The sequence below is a fragment of the Nelumbo lutea genome, chromosome 6 (genome assembly GCF_056320005.1).
Source record: "Nelumbo lutea isolate HS-2025 chromosome 6, American lotus-T2T, whole genome shotgun sequence".
NCBI lineage: Eukaryota > Viridiplantae > Streptophyta > Magnoliopsida > Proteales > Nelumbonaceae > Nelumbo > Nelumbo lutea.
In genome coordinates, this window is record NC_142689.1 from 13427564 (window position 1) to 13448969 (window position 21406).

At 36.9% G+C, this 21406-nt stretch overlaps 1 protein-coding gene across 11 annotated transcripts in view; it reads right to left on the reverse strand.

The window, feature by feature from the left end:
- The window catches only part of LOC148847443 (UDP-galactose/UDP-glucose transporter 5B-like), a 39743-nt gene extending 21977 nt beyond the window's left edge, over nucleotides 1–17766 (reverse strand). The window contains exons 1-11 of one of the 11 annotated variants that reach the window (XM_088949713.1): nucleotides 17422–17766; nucleotides 17199–17335; nucleotides 17056–17095; nucleotides 16563–16612; nucleotides 15658–15699; nucleotides 13793–13914; nucleotides 9768–9881; nucleotides 9586–9678; nucleotides 9335–9400; nucleotides 8709–8807; nucleotides 6448–6527 (exon numbers count right to left, since the gene is read on the reverse strand). In XM_088949713.1, coding sequence (XP_088805839.1) covers nucleotides 6448–6527; nucleotides 8709–8807; nucleotides 9335–9400; nucleotides 9586–9678; nucleotides 9768–9881; nucleotides 13793–13897 — 557 coding nt within the window. In that variant the 5' untranslated portion in view covers nucleotides 13898–13914; nucleotides 15658–15699; nucleotides 16563–16612; ... (1 more) ...; nucleotides 17199–17335; nucleotides 17422–17766. Of the gene's footprint in view, nucleotides 1–6447; nucleotides 6528–8708; nucleotides 8808–9334; nucleotides 9401–9585; nucleotides 9679–9767; nucleotides 9882–13792; nucleotides 13923–15657; nucleotides 15700–16562; nucleotides 16613–17055; nucleotides 17108–17198; nucleotides 17336–17421 lie in introns of all 11 variants that reach the window. The other 10 variants (XM_088949708.1, XM_088949710.1, XM_088949715.1 and 7 more) reach the window with 10 other exon arrangements.
- Between the last annotated feature and the right edge of the window lie 3640 nt (nucleotides 17767–21406).

A 21406-nucleotide genomic window follows, 5' to 3' on the forward strand; every position in this document is an offset into this window, starting at 1 on the left:
CAGGTAAAAAACGACCCACTAAGGACAGCCTTATGGATTGATGCCCAGCCCTGGACATCCCCACTCAACATTATCTCTTACTACCCCCCCCCCCACTCTAGCCAACGACTCAGCCATAGAATTTCCACTTCTAGGCACTCAATTGAATGAGCTATTTAGTCAGTAACCTAGGAATTAAACCAGTCTAACCAATGACCTGAAACTCCATGGAATGTCTTCCAGTTTCAGTAACCAATATATCACTGTTTGGCAGTCACCCTCCACCCTCCACATCCTTCTTTTTTTTATCAATAACAACGAATTTTATTAATAATTAGAAAAATCAGAGTTACAAGGTAAGGAGCTAAAGAATCTTACTCCCTATTACTCTATAAATCCCTAACCGTGTATCAATTACAAAACAGCCCAAAAATTAGAGTTTCTGTTCACCCCTTGCCTAGCTAGACCATCTGCCAGTGCATTTGCACTTCTCTCTATCCCTGTACAACGAATTTCATTATCCTTGGTAAGCCACTTGAACTTCCTCTTTTCATTGCTGTATTTCTAGAGCATAGAACTGTCCTCTTTTAGCCAATTCACTACAATTTCAGAATCACCTTCTATGATCAACTCTTTAATGTTCATTTCCTTGGCCCTTTGTATCCCTTCAAGAGCTCCTAGGATCTCAGCCCTCAAGGAATCTCCCACCCCAATTGGACCAGAATACATAGCTAACAAATTCCCTTTTTCATCTCTTATCACTCCCCCCACTCCAGAGGGCCCTGGATTGCCCATGTTGCTGCCATCAAAATTCAGTTTGGTAAACCCATGAGGTGGAGGTGTCCAGTAGGAATTTGAGGTCTTCTTGATTGAGACTGACTCTGCAATCTCCTTCCACTTTCTGATCATCTCATCAACTGAGAACACTGCAAACAATTCCAAGGTTTTCAACCAGTGTATCACCCTAATGTGGATAGTCTCTAGGATTACTTCCAAACTTCTCTCCTTATTTGAAAATAACCTTGAATTTCTCTCCTCCCAAACAGTCCAATACACTGCAGCCATACCACATCTCCACATGATCTTGGCCCTTTTGGTTGACCATTTAGGCATGGAAGTAAATAAGCTTTGCATTCAAAGGGGGAGTCCACCTGCATCTAAACAAAGAAGTAAACAATTCCCAAATGACTTTAACAAACTAACAAGAAATTAGTAAGTGGTATCCAGACTCACCATTAGATTTACAGAGGACACACCAATGAGGAGACAAACAACTATTGGGTCTTTTTCTTTGAAGTAGATCCCCTGTATTAACTCTTTCCAAGAAGGCTTCCCAACAGAAGCTCCCAACCTTTGGAGGTATAGATCCATATTCTATTATCTGACTTCAATGGCTCGATGAAGAACCCTTCAAGAATGGATAATAAGGCTAAAATGCAGGCTAACTCTGTGTCCCTGACATTTCTTCTCAAGCACAAGTTCCATCCGAACCCAGAAGGTGAATTAGAAGGTACAAGGAAAGAGGAAATTAGTTAATTTTTAAGGGTAGAGATAGCAAAGAGGCCTGGAAATTGATCTTTCAAAGAGGAGTCCCCAACCCATACATGTTCCCAAAATTTAATGAGATTACCTGAGTGCAAATCATACCTGACCCATGGAGAGAACAAGGGCAAAATGGCTTGAATAGCTTTCCAAGGAGAAGCTCTTGTAGTCCCTGCTAGGATCCCAAAGTCCCATCCATTGTCTGCTAGCCCATGTATACTTCCCACTATCTTAACCCACAATCTTTCTTTCTCCAATGAAAATCTCCATAGCCATTTCCCTAGTAGTGCTAAGTTCCTAATCCTTATATTCCCAATTCCCAAACCCCCATCCTTCTTACACCTACATACCACCTCCCACCTGACCCTATGATCCTTCTTCTCCTCCCCCGGCTCCCAAAGAAAGTCTTTCATTAGTTTTTCCAGCCTACTAGCCACCTTAGCCAGAATCTTAAAGGCTGATAAAAAATAGACATGAAGGTTAGCAAGAGTAGACCTAATTAAAGTGATTCTCCCTCCAAGAGATAAATAATTTTTCTTCCAGTTGGCAAGTCTTTTTTCAAACCTATCCACAATAGGGGCCCAAAATTCACCCTTCTGAGGATTATCTCCCAATGGTAAACCAAGGTAGTTTAAGGGCCAATTAGATTCTACACACCCCAAGATGTCTGCACACTCACAAACCTCCCCCTCCCCCATATTGACTCAAACCATACAACTTTTCTCAAAGTTCACTCTAAGGTTTGACATTTGCTCAAAAAGTTGTATAGTGAGCTTCAGGTTTCTAATCCTATTGATATCCCCTCCTTCACAAAACAGAATTGTGTCATTTGCAAATTGTAGGTGTGTGAGTGGTATGTTTTCTCTTCCAACTCTCCATCCTCTTATTAAATTCCTAGGATCTGCTTTGGATATTAATCTCCCCAACACTTCTGCAACCAACGTAAACAAAAATGGGGAAAGGGGGTCGGTCCCCTTGTCTAATCCCTCTCAAAGTTGGGAAATAATCCACCACTATCCCATTCACCAAATTGGAATAATGACAATCCCTAATGCAACCCATCACCCATTTGCAGCAAATGTCTCCAAACCCAAAGTTAATCATCACCTCCAATAGGAAAGACCAATCTACCAAGTCATAAGCCTTTTCCAGATCTAATTTACCGACCACTCCTCTTCTCCTAGATCTCTTGAAATCCTCTAGACTCTCATTTGCTACAAGAATCTGATCTGTTATCTACCTCCCCTTTACAAAGGCTCCTTGGTTATTTGCTATGATTGCTGGGAGCACCTTCCTAATTCTAAAGGACAACACCTTAGTGATGATCTTATAGAGGCTATTGACTAGACTAGTCGGCCTGTAATCCTTCGGATGACTTGCATCACTTTTCTTGGGTACCAAAGCAATGAAAGTGGAATTTAGCCCAGGGTTAATTACTCCTCTGGTATGGAATTCATCAAACACCGACATTAGGTCATCTTTTAGTATCACCCAGCAATCCTGATAAAAAGCCATCGTAAAACCATCTAGGTCTGGTGCCTTTGATCTATCCATTGAAAAAACCGCCTCTTTTACTTCTTCCAACTCAAATTTCTTTTCCAACCACACCCTATCTTCTCTCTACAGAGTTGGCCATTCCAAACCTTCCAGCCACACCCTGTTATTTAGAGGCCTTCTAAATATATGCCTAAAATGATCTGCAAATGCTCTTGCAATTTCTCTTTGACTTGTGACTATTACCCCTTCAATCTCCAAACTAGAAATAAAGTTTCTTCTCCTTCTGCCACTTGCCAAAACATGAAAGAACCTAGTATTCCTGTCCCCCTCTTTCAGCCATTTGCATCTCAGCTTCTGCCTCCAACTTATTTCCTCTTGAAATATATAATCCTCTAATTATTTATGCAATTTCTATCCTTGTTCCCTATCCTCTCCTGTTAGGCTGCCCCTCCCTTCTTTGCTACCCAGATCTTCAATTTGTGTGATCACACTCTGCTTCCTTTCCTCCAGTCTCCCAAACTCTAATAGATTCCATTCCTTTATCCTTGCTTTTAGATATTAGAGTTTTTTGTGAAACCGCATCCCATTCCACTCCACTACTAGATTGCTCTCTGACCACCAATCTTCTACTTTCTTAATGAAACCCGGGTGTTTTGACCACATGTTTTCAAATCTAAATGGAGCGGGACCCGCATTTCTCACCTCCTCCTTACAAAGTACGATAGGCCAATGGTCAAAGGTCACCCTCGGGAGTGCTCTAGAGTTCAAATTCCCCCAAGTCCATCATTCATCCATGCATACTCATTAACTTCAAAAGTTGTACCAAGTCCATCATTTTCTTTATTTTTTTCACCAAAACCCAAAATTTCTTATTCAGTTTTTTATCAGTAACCATGAATTTTATCAACATTCAAGAAATAGAAAAATGTACATGTATACAGCTTTCCCTTGAGAGATACTTGTCATCCTCTCCCCTTTCATTTTATACAATTTACAAATCTGCCCAAAACATGTTATCAGCCATGCAATTGGCCCCTATATGCACCCATTGTATTTTCGTTTCCATATCCCTAGTCATCTATCTAAACTTCTTTCTTAATTTCATTTTTAATTTCATTTATATATACCCAAAAGGCTGCTTCTCCTCCTTCCAACCACCCAACTAACAATCTGGAATCACTTTCAATGATCAATTTGTCCAAATTCAACCATCTTGCCATTTGCACAACTTCCATTACCACCATAAACTCTGCCCTCAAAGAATCTCCTATACCAATTGGCCCAGAAAACATGGCTGCAATAACACCATGAACTCTGCCCTCAAAGTTTAGTTTCAAAAATCCTTTCCCTAGGGATATCCAACTTCTACATAAACTCACCACTACTCTCCATTTTCTTATTGTATCATCTGTACAAAAAGAGAATTTCCATGTGTTCCACTGAAAGGGTCACCCTATTAGATACAATTTCAACAATTGCTTCCTTCTTTTTCTTCTCCTTGAAAAATTATTGCATTTTTCTCTTCTCAAATTGTTCAAATAAAGTGGCCCTAGTGCATCTCCACACTATCTTTCCTCTTTCCTTTGGCCCAATAAAGGTAATGAGATAGAATAGGCTTGGCATACTGGATGGAGAAGCACACCTGCAACCAAACAAAGAAAGAAACCAATCCCAAATTCAAGCAATAAATGGACAAGAGATTAGTAGGTGATAGCAGGTTTGACCATTAGCCTTGAACAAGACACACCAATGAGGGGAAAGGCAATTATTAGGCCTCCTTTTTGGAGCATATTGCAAGTGTTGATCTTCTTATGATACACCTCCAAGTTGAAGGCACAACTTTAGGTTGGATGGGTCTACACCAGACCTTTTTACAGGAAAAAGTTGCAAGGGGGTAGCAAAGTGGGATAACCCCTTGAAGAATGAGTTATAAGAAAAAGGGCCCGAGAGAGATGGAATCTAAATTTGGTTATCAGGCCCCAAGAAAATATTTTCAATAAATTGTAGTAGGCTAAGAACACCAGGGCATTTATATTCCCTAATACCCCTTCTAAAACCCAAATCCCAATCAAAACCATTGCTTGAAAAGGAAGGGACTGCAAACTTAACGACTGGGTCTCCTTTATAGGTAGAAATAGCAAAAAGAGAGGAAAGTTTGTTCTTTCAAAGAAATAGCAAGGGGTTTACAGGCTGCAATTGTTTTGGGCTAAGTTGTAATTGGTTTCAAATCATAAGATTTACAGGTAGTTGGATAATCCTTTCCCCAACTTTGCAATGTTCTCTTAATATTTCTAATTTATAAAATTTTCAGTTATTTTCTTAGTTGCTCTTTCAAAGAAGACTACTCAACCAAAACATGTTCCTAAAATTTAGCATTGTTACGTAAACATACATCATACCTAACACAAGGAAGACAAAAATTATGGAATGAATTGTCTTCCACAGGGAAGCATGAGTAGCCCTACCAGATATTCCAGCATCCCATTCATTATCCATGTATACAGTATACTTAACAATCTGCTGCCGTAGTTTGTCCCTATCTAGTGGTAATCAAATGATCCTCCCTATTCTCAACCATTCCCCCAATAGAGCCGAGTTCCTCACTTCAATCCTCCCTATTCCCAAACCTCTTTTCCTTTTACTTCTACACACCATTGCCTTATTAATCAAATGATCCTCTTTCCTTATTAATCCCTCATCATTTTTTCAATTTTTTTGCCTACCTTCTGTGGGACCTTAAATATAGAAAGATAGTACACTAGAGATTTGTCAAAGTAGACTAAATTAGTAATATTCTACCCCCCCCCCTAAAAATCTGTCCTTTCTTCCACACTATTAGCCTCTATGAAAAACTCTGCAAGCTAGGGAAAAAATTTGTCCCATTCATTAATATTGAGAAATGGCAAGTTTGAAGACATCCCATTATCCACTTGCACCATTTCTCCCCAAAGCCACGTTTCTTCAGTACCTCCAATAAGAAGGGCCAGTCCACCAAATTTAGATTCTCCCATATCCTCACAACTTTTGTTTGATTCTTGCAAATATCATCCCAAAGGGTTCACAAAGCATCCAAGACAGACTTTTTCTAACAAGTTTACTCAGTAACCATGAGTGGGAGATCATTGTGCGACTATAATTCATATTCTATTTGTTAGTTTATCACTACTACTATTATTATTAAAATCAATATTGCAATGATGATGATGATTAGAGGGCAAACTACAATTCTGATTATCAGTAGAGTAATTAAACAAGAGAAAAACATATAGTCAGATTATAAGAGAACTGATTATCAGTGAAATATAACGACAGTCAAGAAAACAAAAAACAAGAAAAAAAACTGACAGACAAGCATGCAAGGTATGTGGGACCATGAACAAAGGACAAACTGCAATACTAGCAAGTGGGAAAAGAGTTCTGAATTGATACCCTAGATAACCAACCATTAAGAAAACACCCCAAACAGTGCTTTCCCTTCCCCTATTATACGGACTAATATCAGCTGCTTCCTACAATACAACAGATCAGTCATTAGCATCTATAATGAATCCAATACCAGCACAGTCCATGCAAATAAGCTAGGAGATAAAAAGGAAATGTTATTTAGAAGTGTCATCAGGAATCTGTGGAGTGTCGGGCTCTAATGTATGTCTGAACACAGACACATCACCCATTTAGGAGAGCCCATGCAACATTGCTTTCAACTCATGCTATATACAAATTAAGAATAAGGGCTGAATAAAAGCATATAAGAAATAGAAGAGGTTTCCATATAGGAACATCTCCAAAAAAGAAGTCTGGTCATTATCATTGCAATCTTTAGATTTTGCAAAGCGTCTTGAAGAATAAAATTAGAAAACAGCACATCCACACAAATGCGTGTAGCCATGTATACCTTAATGATTCATGCATCCTGTGACTGATGACCATGTAGACCAGTAACTAATATCGTTGTGCCACTGGTTAATATAATCAATAATCTAACCATCTAGCCAGCATGTTTAGGTACGTTATTACTTACAAAAAAAAAATATATATATATATATGAAATATGTGACTCATGGTCAAACCGTTTGACCCACGACCCAGCAAGCACTCTGGGTCTTGTGTCCAATCCAATTCTTACAACATTGAAATAATCTGAACTTTGTGATGTAGTACGTCAACCACTTGACCATGGACTCAAGAACTATGAATGATGCTTTCTAAAATAATTAATAAGGCAAACAACAAATTGATATACAAATATTGTAGTTTGATATTAAATGTGCAAAAACAGAGTAGAAGTCATCCTTGCCTAAAGAGTCAAATGCAAAACTTTTATTACTTGAAGTTGAGCACTTCACATGCTTTTCCACCCCCACCACCCCTCGTAATTGGAGGTCAGTCTGGTCATATATTTTCAATTATCCAACTGTATATGAAGAAGCTAATGTCTTGTCCATTCAGAGAGTGGAGGAAAAAATCAGCATATACTTATGGGTTATGGCACAAATTTATCAGTGATCATTACCTGCACCAGATAACAACTAGGGGATGCATGATAATGGCTGAAGTGCTCAAACTGTATGACTTATTGCTTTTAGGGAATAATTCATTAAGTAGGTTGCATAGTTGCCAAGGCAACACCTAGGTGACATCTAGGTGATTAGCACCTATGGAGTCACCTTTCCTTTTCCAGGGACAATCTTCTTTCTCATGAATATGTTGATTTTTATGATTCATTATGATGTTAATACTTGCTAACAGTTATTGTTAATTACTAGTAAAAGATAGTTGCTGGTTGCTATGAAACCTATGGAACTAGCCTAGGATTTAGGGTTTTTCTTTTAAAATCCATTGCCTAGGCAGCTAGGCACTCCTTATTACCTACAAGGGCATGTTAGGTTGCGACTTAATGGTTGAATGGCATGTTAGGTTGACTAATATTTTATCCCTAAATATTCTATTATATGACTCCCACTAAAAGGCAAAGCAACAAGTCATTAAGTTCAGCCTCTTCAGTTATTGTCAGTAGGCCCCGTAGTTACCAAAAAAAGGCCCTTAATATTATACTTCTTGACTCGGTATCATTCCCATTTGTTGGTTTAAGCCCCTAATCCCCATGAGCTAGAAGAATCCTAGAATGTCACCATTAAACAATCTAGGATGATAGGATCTGGATTCCGGTCAAATCAGATTATAGTATGAAACCAAAGCATCTTGTCTAGCTCAGCTTCTATTTACCCAATTATATGATTCTTCTAGACTTCAGAATCCACCTCCAAGCCATTTCTAGGATTTTACACAGTACATCTTCAAGAATGATCAAAACATGAATAACCCAAATTACGTGGAAACTAAATGGGATTTCATAGAGTTGGATTTTGGACTTCAGATATCAGGATCACCAATTCAATTGTTCACCTAATCAGCACAATCATATTCAAACAGCCCCTAAAATACTAGCCACCAAACACTCAAAATTAACTATTATGTAATGTAATGTTAGCCCTACACACAGTTTATATTCATTCTGCTTCCTGGAGATTCAGATAACCAATTCCTGAGAGTTTCGATGGTGCATTATGCACAGAGAATAATAAAGGATGAGTTGATCATCACCAACCCCTTCACAGACAAGACACAATGATGCATGAAAAAATAATAGTGAATGGATTAAGGCCAAAAGATCTGATCTTGATTATTACCGGATATAGTATAAATATGGAACAACCAAGTGTTACCAATACAGCCAATAAATAGTCCTTCCCCTTGTATCTTTTTTGCATAATTATTGTTCCCCAAATCTGCATAAACAAAAGCAAATGAATAAACCCAAAAGCATGTAAAAATTATAGTAGAAACTAACAAGCATTATAACCAATACAAGACCTTGTATAAATTAGCATGTTCTAAAAGATGCTTAAACCTATATAACCAATCATAATAACTTGAGTTGTATATACCATTGGAACAGACACCTATGCTCATTGGTAAAAGCATATTCAAATCACAAATTGATCACAATAGAATAAATGTAAAACAATAAATAAAATGTCCATTAGTATACATTGAAGTTTTCACTTTCATTCTAACTTAATCTATACTAGCACTAAAGAGAGAGCTTTAACAATCATTCTACATTTCCCACAAGACAGGTTTTGCAAGAGATGAGAAGCAAAAAAATAATAATACACTCTCAATGTCCAAAGACCAAACAAGAGAAAAGGGGTAGTAATTTTAAAAATGTATGCAAAAAGCCATACTAAGCAGTAAGAGACATGTCTTGAAAGTAGAAAGCAGAAATTAGCTATTTTGGTAATAGGATACCTACCATAACTGGTATCATCTTGGCACATTTTGCAAGTGTCTGAACTGGGAAACTGACATACTTGAGGGCCTGAAAAAAATCATTATCTTTTGTAATCATATATTACAATAATAAGTTCTGTCAAGTTGCCCAACTCCCAACAGGAAGCCAATATCCAGCTAGACCTATTTCTTATTATTTTCTTTTTTTTTATCTTTTTTCTTAACCTATTACAAAGAGAATCAGGGATAATAATACAGAATTGAATAAATTACCTCATACTGGCATGTTGTCGTCAAAATGTTTGATACTGATATGAGACAATATTTATAAATTGGAGCAACAGGATCCAATGCCTTCTTACTTGCCTACAAATGGGACACAGAAAAAGCATAAGTTCCATTAAAGAAGATATTTCTTGCATTCCAGAAATTTTAAACGCTATAGTGGAACATACCACCAGAGAGATTGCAGACACAGCAGATGTTGTGATGCGGTTACAGAAAACAAGAAATAGTGAATATTTAAAGAATTCTTTGTTTCCCCCATATGGAACTCTCATGATCTTCTCCTGCAGAAAAACGAACTCTTTACAGATAATACTTATAATAAGGACAACTAAACAAATGCTCAAGACCTGCAGTGATATTTTCCACCTTACTAAAAACAAAAGAATTTAACCACAAGAAGACATAGGCATGCTTTTGATCATAATTCTATAATCAATATAAGATAAGTGGGAGCTTATGGAATCATTACGGAGAGATATTGCAGGTAATTCTTTTCTGCAGGATCCATAAGCCAGAGGAGAATCACCTGCAGAAGAGAACTACCATCCACCCCAACAGTAACTAGAACAGCTCTTAACTAGATAACCTCCATCACACAAACAGGCTACACAATAAAGAAGAAAAGCTACTGATCAGAAAAATAAAGAAGTAAACCAGAAGACTTGAGAAATGCCACACATGGAATGTATATGCAAGACTGAAATGTTCCAACAGGATGCACAAGGGATGAAAAGGGGAATCAACTTTTAGTTTAAGAGGTATACTTCAAATCACCTGAAAATTTGAAACCACCTGAGAAATTTTCTGGGCTGCCTGAACAAGGGCTACCATCTCCGTGACAAAGAACCTCAAACACCATCAATTTGATGAAGTCAAGTGTAATAGTTACAACATAAAGTCAAGTGTTTAATCATAAAATAAGTTCCCAAATGTCATGGGCAACGTTCTTAAACTAGTAAGATGGATAGGCTTGATGAAAACTCTTGGTTAACAGTGACAAGTTCAGTTTTCTATGGATGGAAAGGAGATTGACTGTCAGGGTTTGGAGCTTAATATGAGAAAAGTATTAAGGCGCCGGTTCATAACCTCGTGATGGATTTGGATCAAGGAGGGTTGATGAATCAGGACTTGCCACCAATTTGGAGATTAGTAGGGGAAAAGTATTAAGAGCTTCACACCAATTTCTAGTAAAGGATAAAAATATTATTATCGGCAGATGAGTTAAGGGGGTAAACAACAAATCCTCAAAGGTGGCATTCCTAGTGAAACAGCTTCTCTAAAAAGGTCTCTAAAAAGGGATAGCCTAGCTAAGAGAGAGGTATGGGTCTGGATTCTTTAGTGTGTTTTATGTTTTCAGCAGCAGTTGAATCAGTAGAAAACCAACCTGTGCAATCATTGCAAGGTGGCAAATACACTACAGATGAAGTTCATGGGTACGTTTCGGCTGAAGGTTGTTTCCCTCATTCACAGCTGCAATCTAAAAAAACTTAGAAAAAGAGGAAAGATCATTTGGAAAATCATACCAGCAATAATTTTGTGAAACATATGGGTTCAGAGGAGAGCCCATATATTTGAAAATAAGATTTTTTTTTAATAGGAAACAGTAATTTTCATTAATCTTGAAAATCAATTTACAAGCATGCCCAAGAGAAAGTCTCCCTATTAACCCCTTGCTCTGCTAAAACATCAGCCAAACCATTTGCTGACCTCCTAACCCAATTAAATTGTGCTCCAAGCTCCTATGTCAAGTCCATTATTTCCCTTACATGCTATCTAAGGGACCAAGCACCCAAACTATTTGTTTGCATCCAGCCTATGACCAATTTTGAATTCCCCCTCCACTTATAACTGTTGAAATCCCAACTGTTTAGCCAATCTGAGCCATTGAAGGAGCGCCATTACTTCTGCTTTTAGTGAGTCACCCACGGGGCCCACCCCTATTGGGCCAGAGAAGAGGGCCAAGACTCTTCCTTCCATATCTCTAAACACACCCCCAATTCCAGAGGACCAGGGTTGCTTGTAGAGCTGCCAACAAAGTTCAATTTCACAGTATGTTGTAAAGGAAGGGTCCAATCTTCATGAATAATAGGATTTGGAGCAAGGCCAATACACTATTTAGGTCAAAATCCCTTAACCCCCTCCTAAAACCCAAGTCCCAATCAATCCGAGTTCTTGAGTTGGAAGGAACAATGAGGTTGGAAAAAAGCTCATTATTATGATTAGAGAGGGTAAACAAAGAAGTGAATTGAGGATTTTTAAGCATCTGAATTTGTCTCACTTGTTTTGTACTCAGTCTTGGTGGAGTCTGTAACCTAATTTGCTTACAGGCCGTCCTTCTGGCCTGGGTACTGTTGTATTTTCTCCTTGTTGAATGAATAAATTTACCTTACCTTTTCAAAAACAAAGAAGTGAATTGATCTTTCAAAGGAAAATTCCCCACCAAAACGTGCTCCAAAGTTTGCACAAGATTTCCAGAACATAGGTTATACCTGTAAAGGGCAAGAAATATGGTAAAAGAATATGAATGGCTTTCCATGGAGACTTGTAGCCCTAACCAAAACTCTAGCATCCCATCCATTAGCTGCAAGACCACAAATGCTTATTACCACCTTAGACCACAACTTATCCCTATATCTCAACTAACCTTATGATCCTTCATCTCCTCCCCTAACTCCCAAAGGAAATCCCCCATTATCTTTTCCAGATTTTTCCCCACATTCCCCAGAATTTTGAATGCAGACAGAAAGTACACAGGCAGTTTACTAGTGAAGATTGGATCAACGCAATCCTACCCCTTAGAGATAGATAACTCTTCTTCCATGAGGCAAGTCTTTTGGTAAACCTCTCAACAACAAGAATCCAAAAGCTACTATTGTTTGGGTTTGAGTGGTCGAGAATATATATCAAGGCACCCAGCCAAGGGTGCCTAGGCAACACCTTGACAACTATCTATAAGGCTATAGTCACTGATATTACAGCCTATAGCATGCACTTAGCCACTTACCTAGTTGCTATAAACAAAGCATTTAAGCAAGGCGTCCAGCCAAGGGTGCCTAGGCAACACCTTGACAACTATCTATAAGGCTATAGTCACTGATATCTACAGCCTATAGCATGCACTTCAATAAAAATAATAAAGATTAGAGGTCACTTCACTTCCTTTTTACTGGTCATGCTTCATATCTGATCTAGGAAATGTATAAAAATTTGGAGACTATCACTAATAGCAACTTCCTTGACCTTTCTTAACCATCCATGCTCTTCAGTTAGGGTTCAAGATGATAAAATAACACCCTTTGAATCTGATACAGTTAGAGGGTTCTCCAGTATAACTGAAAACATACACATTTTTCCCGTGTTCTGTCTTTGAACCAAAACCAGGATAGCCTGTCAGAGTAATGAAAATAAAACTCTTATGACCTTTCTGAATATTCAACCAAGAGCATAGCTAGAGTGAATTTTGTCAATTTCAGAGAAACTGGTCAAAGAAAAATTTTTAGAACAGGACCTTTGCATTCTATTCTTAAATACTGGTTCTTCTAACAACGATGGGACATTAAAATAAGGATTCTAAGAATCCCAAACATTCATTCCTGCACTAATAAAATCCTTCATAAGAAGGTCATACCACACACAATTGCAATCTGCTAACTTACAAAAGTACATATCTATGTGTTCAGGCATTACTTAGCAACATAAACATGTGATGTGTGTGTGCGTGAGAAAGAGAGAGAAGAAAACAAATTAAATCAGTGAACAAAGGAGCCCGTCCAAACCATAGCATGCAACCCATACAGTGACTTCCCATGAAGCCCCCCAGCTACTTCTAGATCAATCACCATACCTAACGGACTAAATACCAATAAAGCCTTCCTACTGTCCATCTAGAACACCACAAGGATCCTCATTCAAACATGATATCTTGTAAAATTTTAAGTTACATTCAAAACAGAGTCCTCAAAATATGTTGATTGACATTGAAAATTGGTGTGTCACTGACTCCGTTGAGCAATGCTCCAGGTAGAAACCACACAATTGATAAAATAAATCATCAATCCCCTAATATTACTAGAAAGATTTTAATTTTTGGAAAAAAAAAATCTCAAGTCTGCAAACATTTAGAAGGTTTATCTTGATGCTTCTCTTGATTATGATCTAAGTAAGGTTAATAAGGAGGATGAAACAGTCATACCTGCAAAACACCATAGATGACAAGAGTGGTCATTATTCCCATGACTGCAAAGATCCCCTTCCACAACTTGTTCTCTTTTACAGCAGGTAATGGAGGTTCGATCATGGCTCATCCAAACAGCACTGCACAACTAGAAATGGAACAAAAATGATCAATTTCTAGTAAGAAATAAACTAAACACTGCAATAAGTCATAATGTGGAACTGCTAAATGCTAACCAAGCTAAACCAACAGAACAAATAGTCCTTCAATAAAAAGAGATAAAACACTTGCTGATGTTTGCCACTAAAACTAACCAAAGAAAAAGTAAGAGAGAATGGAACAGGCAGACTCAATGGCTGGAGCCTTCAGGTAATGGCAAGATTTTCTGCAGAGACCTTTGTCTGAACAAGAAAAAGAGGAAGGATTTTATGGACATGCACAAGGGCTGCAACAGTATGGACAATATGGGAGGAAAGAAATGCAAGGATTTTTAAGGAGAAGGAGAGAAGCCAGGAAGCAATTCTCGTAAGCATAATGGCCAATGTGGTGCACTGGGACGAATCTATGGAGAAATTCTTACCTTGTGCACATGATGATTTGTGCAGAAGTGGCTGTATCCTCATCGAAGAAATCAATAATCTGTACCCAATGGACACCAACTGAGGAGGGAGTCATCAAGTTAAATTTTGATGGGAGCAATATTGAAATTCCAGGTCTGTCATGTGTGGGAGATGTATTTAGGAATACACAAGGACAAATTATTGCTATTTCTTCAAGACAATTGATCATGGGGACTCCATAAGGGGCTGAGCTTCTTTCAGACTCACGGATTACAGAGGGCAAGATAACTGAGTATCATAAATTTAGTCATTGAAAGTGATTCTAAAGTTGAAATTGGATGGATAGAAAATGGTGGGAAATCAGTATGGGTTATATAAATGAGACCAAACAGATGGAATGGATGACAAGGAGCATGATTATAAAGGCTCAGTGGGTGCAGAAATCTGCAAATGGTTTAGCTGTTGCTTTAGCTAAGCAAGGGGATAATGGGAATCAATTGTATTGGGTTTACTTGTAATTTCTATAGTGATGGAGGTAGGGAGTAATCACTACCCTACCTAAGGATTGTTTGTAACTTTTCCACACTTTCTGATATTAATTAATAAAATATTTCAGTTACCTATCAAAAAAAGCAACTGGACTCAGTGATGTGAAGCTATATAATCAGAAGAGAAGAGGTAGGGAATTTGACATGCACTTGCAGTGAGTGGACAGAAACATAGTAAAGGACAAAAACAGGATCACATGGACATGTCATATGTGTTGCAAGAGAGGAGAGCAGGGAAGGGCTCAGCAGGGGAGGGCTTAGCATGGGTTTTCCAAAGGAAACAAATAGGTAGTTGTAAGGCATCATTTGAGCCTATGAGCGAAGCAATAATTCAAGAAAAATAGTGTTGATCGCCCTTATCATCTTTGCCACTGTTTTGCACTCTCTACATTGTTTCATGTCAGTTGATCAAAGTAGGATCACATTACAACCAAAGGACTTTCCAAGGCACATGGACAATAACAGGGATCAACGGAAAAGGCAGCCACTCAAGTTCAAGGCAGTGGTCCCCCTACTCCATCCAACAGCAAGTTCTAATCTTATCAATGCACAATAACTGGCTAATTATGAACCTATTCAAGGCAGTGGTCCCCCTACTAGCCCACAACCCATAATATTTTTGAATTAAATTAGCAGTACCGATCTTATCAACATGTAATGGCAGGTCCTAATCCTATCAATTCTATAATCTACAGTTCATATGAAAGAGTGGCATTATTAATTCATAGGCATATCAAATGGTGTGTTTATAAGAAATTATTACCACTGTTTTTACCTTAAATGCAACCACAAACGCAAGTAGGAAGGAGTGAAAGTCCTGCAAAAATGTTATGTTATGTGTCAGCATAAATGCTGATGGCATCTATAAACCATTCATTTCTACTTCTTCACCTTCCAGGTAGATAAAAAAACAAAGTAACATGACCACGATTAGAACATATAATAATTAAACAGCATTACATGATCCAGAATTAAACATCATTACATAAATCTGAACACAACATTTGAATACAAGTCACTGACACCATCCTTATATAACAGACCCACCTAGGCTTTTATGTAACAGATATATTGGGGGAACTGATACACCAACATAGAGTATTACTAACAGGCATATCAAGGAAATTGATACATGTAAATCCAGCGAGAGGGAAATTACAGAAGTATGTATTGCTACAAGTCAATATAAAACAGTAACAGATCACTGTTCACCCAACTTACAGAAGCGATATAAGGCTATAATCTGGCATTCAACTGACATAATGCCATTACTGTAGGAACAGATATAAGGCTATAAGTATAGGTTAGAGTAACAAATCACTAGTCATCCCAATCTCAACCTGTACACTTTTCCTTCAATGTCATGGGACATGCATATAGATGATTCCTTCATGAATGTTTGAGTTGTGTGGGAATTACTATATTCATGTAAACAATATCAGAACAAGAGCTTTTACAAAGGCAAATCCTCAAAGTTGACTAAAGTCTCAATATCATCAAATTTTTTATCTTGACAAGACAAATCATGTATTACTGTAACTTGTAGGATGAGCACTAGATAGATATTAGACGGGTTCACAAGACAATAAAGCTAAGGTCGTTCTTAATAACAAAGTTGTATAAGTTTAACAGAAAAATCCAGCGTCAGAAAACACAAACTATTTTAAATAAATAATATACCTTCAGAATTGACAATCATTACATTTCCCTGTTAAAGAGCACGTTTTTCCCTGGTTGTTTAAGACAAGAAATCTTTTAGAAAAAAAAAAACAGAAATAATCCACAAGACACAGATGATAGGACACATCAGTGTCATGCAGGATTAAGGAAAAGAAATAATCCATCACAACCACAAGTCATCCAAATCAATGAAATAAAAACTAAGAATGTTTTTGAGCTATAATGAAATAATTCATAACAGAAATAACCCATCACATAACCACAAGCCATAAAAAATGAATAAAATCAAACCCAAGAATCTTCACCAGTTCGGGAAAAAAAAAGCATCACAGAACAACAACTTCCAGTACAGAAAACCAAGGCAACAACCACAAACCTTGGACTATATCCACCAGTTCGAATGAAATAACGGGAAGGAACAAAGGAACGGAAACAAATGAATGAAATCAAACCCACAAATCAAGAAGTAGAAGAAATAGAGTAGATGCCATACCTGATGCACGCCTTCTCTAGTTTTCCGCCAACTTGGAGATCTATAAGAAGAACTGAACATGAATCAAACAAAAAGTACTTGGAAACAACATAACAAGACATTGTTCGAAGAAAAAAAGCAAATAACAATGACCAAAAGCTCACCGTTGTAGAATTCGAGAAACAAGGGTTTCTCTCTTTCGCTTGTTTATATATTAAACGTATATTGGGCTTCACACATTTATCCCTTAGCTTGTTTAGCAAAAAGCACAAATGCCATCGCCGCTAGCTGGAAGCATGATCTGTTTAGAATTTATGATATTAAATGACGGGTTTAATGCTCAGCATGTGAATCCAACAAGCTCAAATCAGGACTGATGATGCTTACATCGACGCTGGCTACAGTGCTATTTCGGCAGACGAAGGTGGAAATCTGCTCAACAACCATGCAGCTCGTATCCCTTTGTGAGATCAAATACCTTTGTTATATGCAATTGCTGTATGTTCGTGATTTGATTCTGTTGTATTTGTTCGTATATCCCCAGAAGAGAACACTGCTGCTCCTGCTCTTGGCTCGTGCAGATTCTAGTGAGAGAAATCAATTCTCATTTCAATATTTTTCTCGTTTTCTCTTCTGCTACACTTTCTTCACAGGAAAATGCACGGGTTTTTTTTGGGCAGAAAAAAGAAAAAAAAAAACACGAGTTTGGGTAACTGAAATTAAAAGCAGAACGAATTTATTAACGGACTTTGGATATTTGAGTTATTAATTTCAAAATTAATTAATAAATTTCATTTATTAAAGTAATGTTTCTTTCATTAAGACCCACAATAACAGCTCGATGACGAAGTAATTAAGACGATGACTCAGCATCCCTCCATAAACGAAAGTGCGGGATCTGCTTAACCGCAAGTTCTCTAAAGAGGGTGATCATGGGCCGGGCCGGGACTGATGATTCCGGATGCCAATAAAACACGTTACAACAAGGTTTTTAAAACCGAATCGGACAGTAAATCGTTCAGGGTCCGGTTATTGGGTTGAATGGTCTGACCGTTTGAATCGAATGAACGGTCTGTTCTGATAAAAAAATATAAAAAAATAAAAAATGACCAAAAGTTGTTGGATAATTTGAACGGCTCTAATGGTTCGACTGACTAGGTCAACGGTTTGCTGACCAAATCAACGGTTTTTGGCCAAAAGATGATTATGGGGTAAAATAGAACCGATCACTTGTTCCTGATTTTTCCGGTCCAACCATCCAGTCTGGTCTGGATTTGAAAACCATGTGTTCCAACCTCTACCAACATAATCTCACAAGGCACATCTCATATATGGCAGCTCCCACTTTTATGGTAGGTCCCAGTCTCATGGGCCTATATTTTATTGGCAGAATATCCTAATTCAGGACTGATTATGGGCCTATATTTTTATCTAATAAAAATACATTAAATTAAATATTATATATATCAAACCTAAATTGTTAGGCCCTCACAAAACCTAGGCCCAATCCTACAATTTTGGGCAAGCTGAAAATGATCACCCCTACTTCTCTTCAACTATAAGGGACAACCACTATGAAGCCATACTGCCCTAGCACTATATGATTATTAGCAAGGATATGGATCAATTTGGTTTAGTTTCAAGGTAAAAATCTGAAACCTACATTGTTTCGATCTCAACTAAAATAAAACATAGTCCATAAACAACTTAAATAGTATCATATATTTATTACTAATCCAACTTCACACGATGATGGTTCCACTAAGGCCAATTCATGCAGGTTCTCCAAGTAAGTTTGGATGGGTTAAACCCCTAGACCATGGAATTAGACCCTCAAACCAAGGCATATTTGAAGTTAGTTCTGGGTAGAACCAACCCATTTGTTCACTCCTAGTTATTAGGCCATCTCGATGCTTGATTTGTAAGTCACGACATCCAATTAAACATGCATTCATTCATAAGAACATATATTAATTTTATGTAGACATATGCATATTCATAATAGTAATAATATTATTGTTGGACTTTAATCTTAATCATGTTGGAATTGAGGTGCATCCAATTTTGATCCAATGAGAAATTAATCTAATAATCAAATATGGTTTAGGGCCCATTTGGGATGATTTATGTTTTGATTGAGTTGCTTTCACTTAATTGCTTTAAATAAGCTACTAATAAGCCTATATTTATACATTTTCATATCTCTAACTTGATGATTTTGATAATAATGTTTTATAGAATTAACATGGGATTGCACTAGTTATGATGAAATTATCTTGTAAGGTGATTTAGAACTTAATTGTGAAATTCGAAGGAATAATTCGATTTAATTGATTAAGACGATCATAGAGGAAAGTCCATGCAGCAATGGTGTTCCATGATGTGGCAATGAATAAGAGAATCTATTGAAATTGGATTTAATATGCATGCACAAAAAAGGAAATTTCCTATTTTGATATAATTCCCATATTTTGGGCATAATTTCTTTCTTATAACTCAGATTGAGGTGATTCAAATGGTTAATTAAAGCTATGAGATAAGGCTACAACTCCTATGTTTATTGCACATCCTAATTCCACCGCCAATCAAGTGCAATTTGAGCTACAAGTTTCAGGTATGACAGTTGGCATTGCAGATGAGATAGGAATTCAACTTTGATCAAGACTAGGAGACCTAATTTGTGTTGAATTAAGAGTCTGCATTGAGAGGCAATTGATGATGAAACTGCATTATAAAAAATACTATAGACTCAAGACAAACATACATCCTTAAAGATAAATCGATAGAAGAGAAAAGATGAGGTAGTTTCAGTACGCTAGAGAAGGAGAGGAAGAATCTGAATCTAAGAGGGAGGAAATCTTAGTTGTTGCACTTGTCTTCTATCTTCAAAGGCTAAAGTTTTCTTGTTGTTCTATTCATTCCTTAATGTGTTTTTACTGGATTTATTCTTTAAGATTCATGAGTGTGTTGAATTTAATTATTATAGCTAAGTTCTCTTAGCTAGGGTTTAGATGGATTTTGATTTTAGGATTATATAGTTATTTGTTTAATTCAATTTCAATACCTCATTATTATTTGCATGAGGAATGTTTATTGTTGTGCTTAATGTTTTAAAATAATTGACCAATATTTTAACGATTCGATGATTTATGCATGACTAGTTAAATGATTGTTATGAATTAGATCCCTAGGCAATAAAAATAGCATGTTAGACTATGATATCCAAAGATTATTAGCTCGTGTGTGGGAATCAATAAAGCTCAATGAGTCAAACGTCCTTCTACGATTAGAGGTTTCCAAATAATTTAATGCTTATTTTTCCTTTTGACAAACACTTAAAAATTTGATGGTAGAATTTGATTAATAAAGGATTAACATGACTTGAGAAAGCTTGTTAATTAATTTAGGGAAATCCACCATCACATGCAAATAACTTAAATATACCTTAGGATAATTTTGGTATTGTTTGATTAAATAGGCAATTATATAACATTGATTTAATGAAATCTAAACCCTAACTACATGCATTCATTGACTTAGCTTTTTTTAAGTTTTAGATTTGCATGAATTTTTCTTAGTTTTTTATTCACTCAATTGATTCATGAGTTCAACTTGGGTTAGTTTAAAATTGATTTGGTATTGTGATCTAGTCTCTGTGGGATCAACACTCATCTCATCATTATTTACACATATTTGACTAAGATACACTTGACTAAATTAACTGTACATAAATTACACAACAACTACTAAAACAAACCTTACCAAAAACTAAATTTTGACTGAATGAAGCATATTTGTGTTTTCCATGGTTTTTACCCAACATATGCCCACCTTACCAGAAGCTGCTACTTGAAAGGCCACTCAAACAAGCACTTAATCTAATCAAATACTAAATTCACTATGGTTCAATTGACAACTCTACTAAACCAAACCCTTTTCATAAATAAATAGTGAATATGCAATTATATTTTTGTTAGGAAATAAATTATGTAAGATTTTGGTCATGCATTGTGCCTGTCAAAGGCTTGGCATGTGTTGTCCACTAGCACCAACCAACCTATACTTAATTATTTATGACCTCCATATGCAAAGAGAGAAGAAGAAGAAGAAGAAGAAGAAGATAAAGTAAAAATATATGACCATTTGAATAAACTATTGCTTTCTACCTTGTATTTTGGATTTAAGGCTCAGTTTGGAAGGAGTATAAATACAAATATGCAGAGTGCAAAACTTTGTATTTTGTATGCATTTGTGTTGTACATATTTGTATTTGTACTCTTTCCAAATTGAGCCTAAGCAACATAATATATGCCTCAAATTTTGACATAAAGTGGGTTTTAGAAGTGAATTTGTTCAAATTGAGGCATGCTTG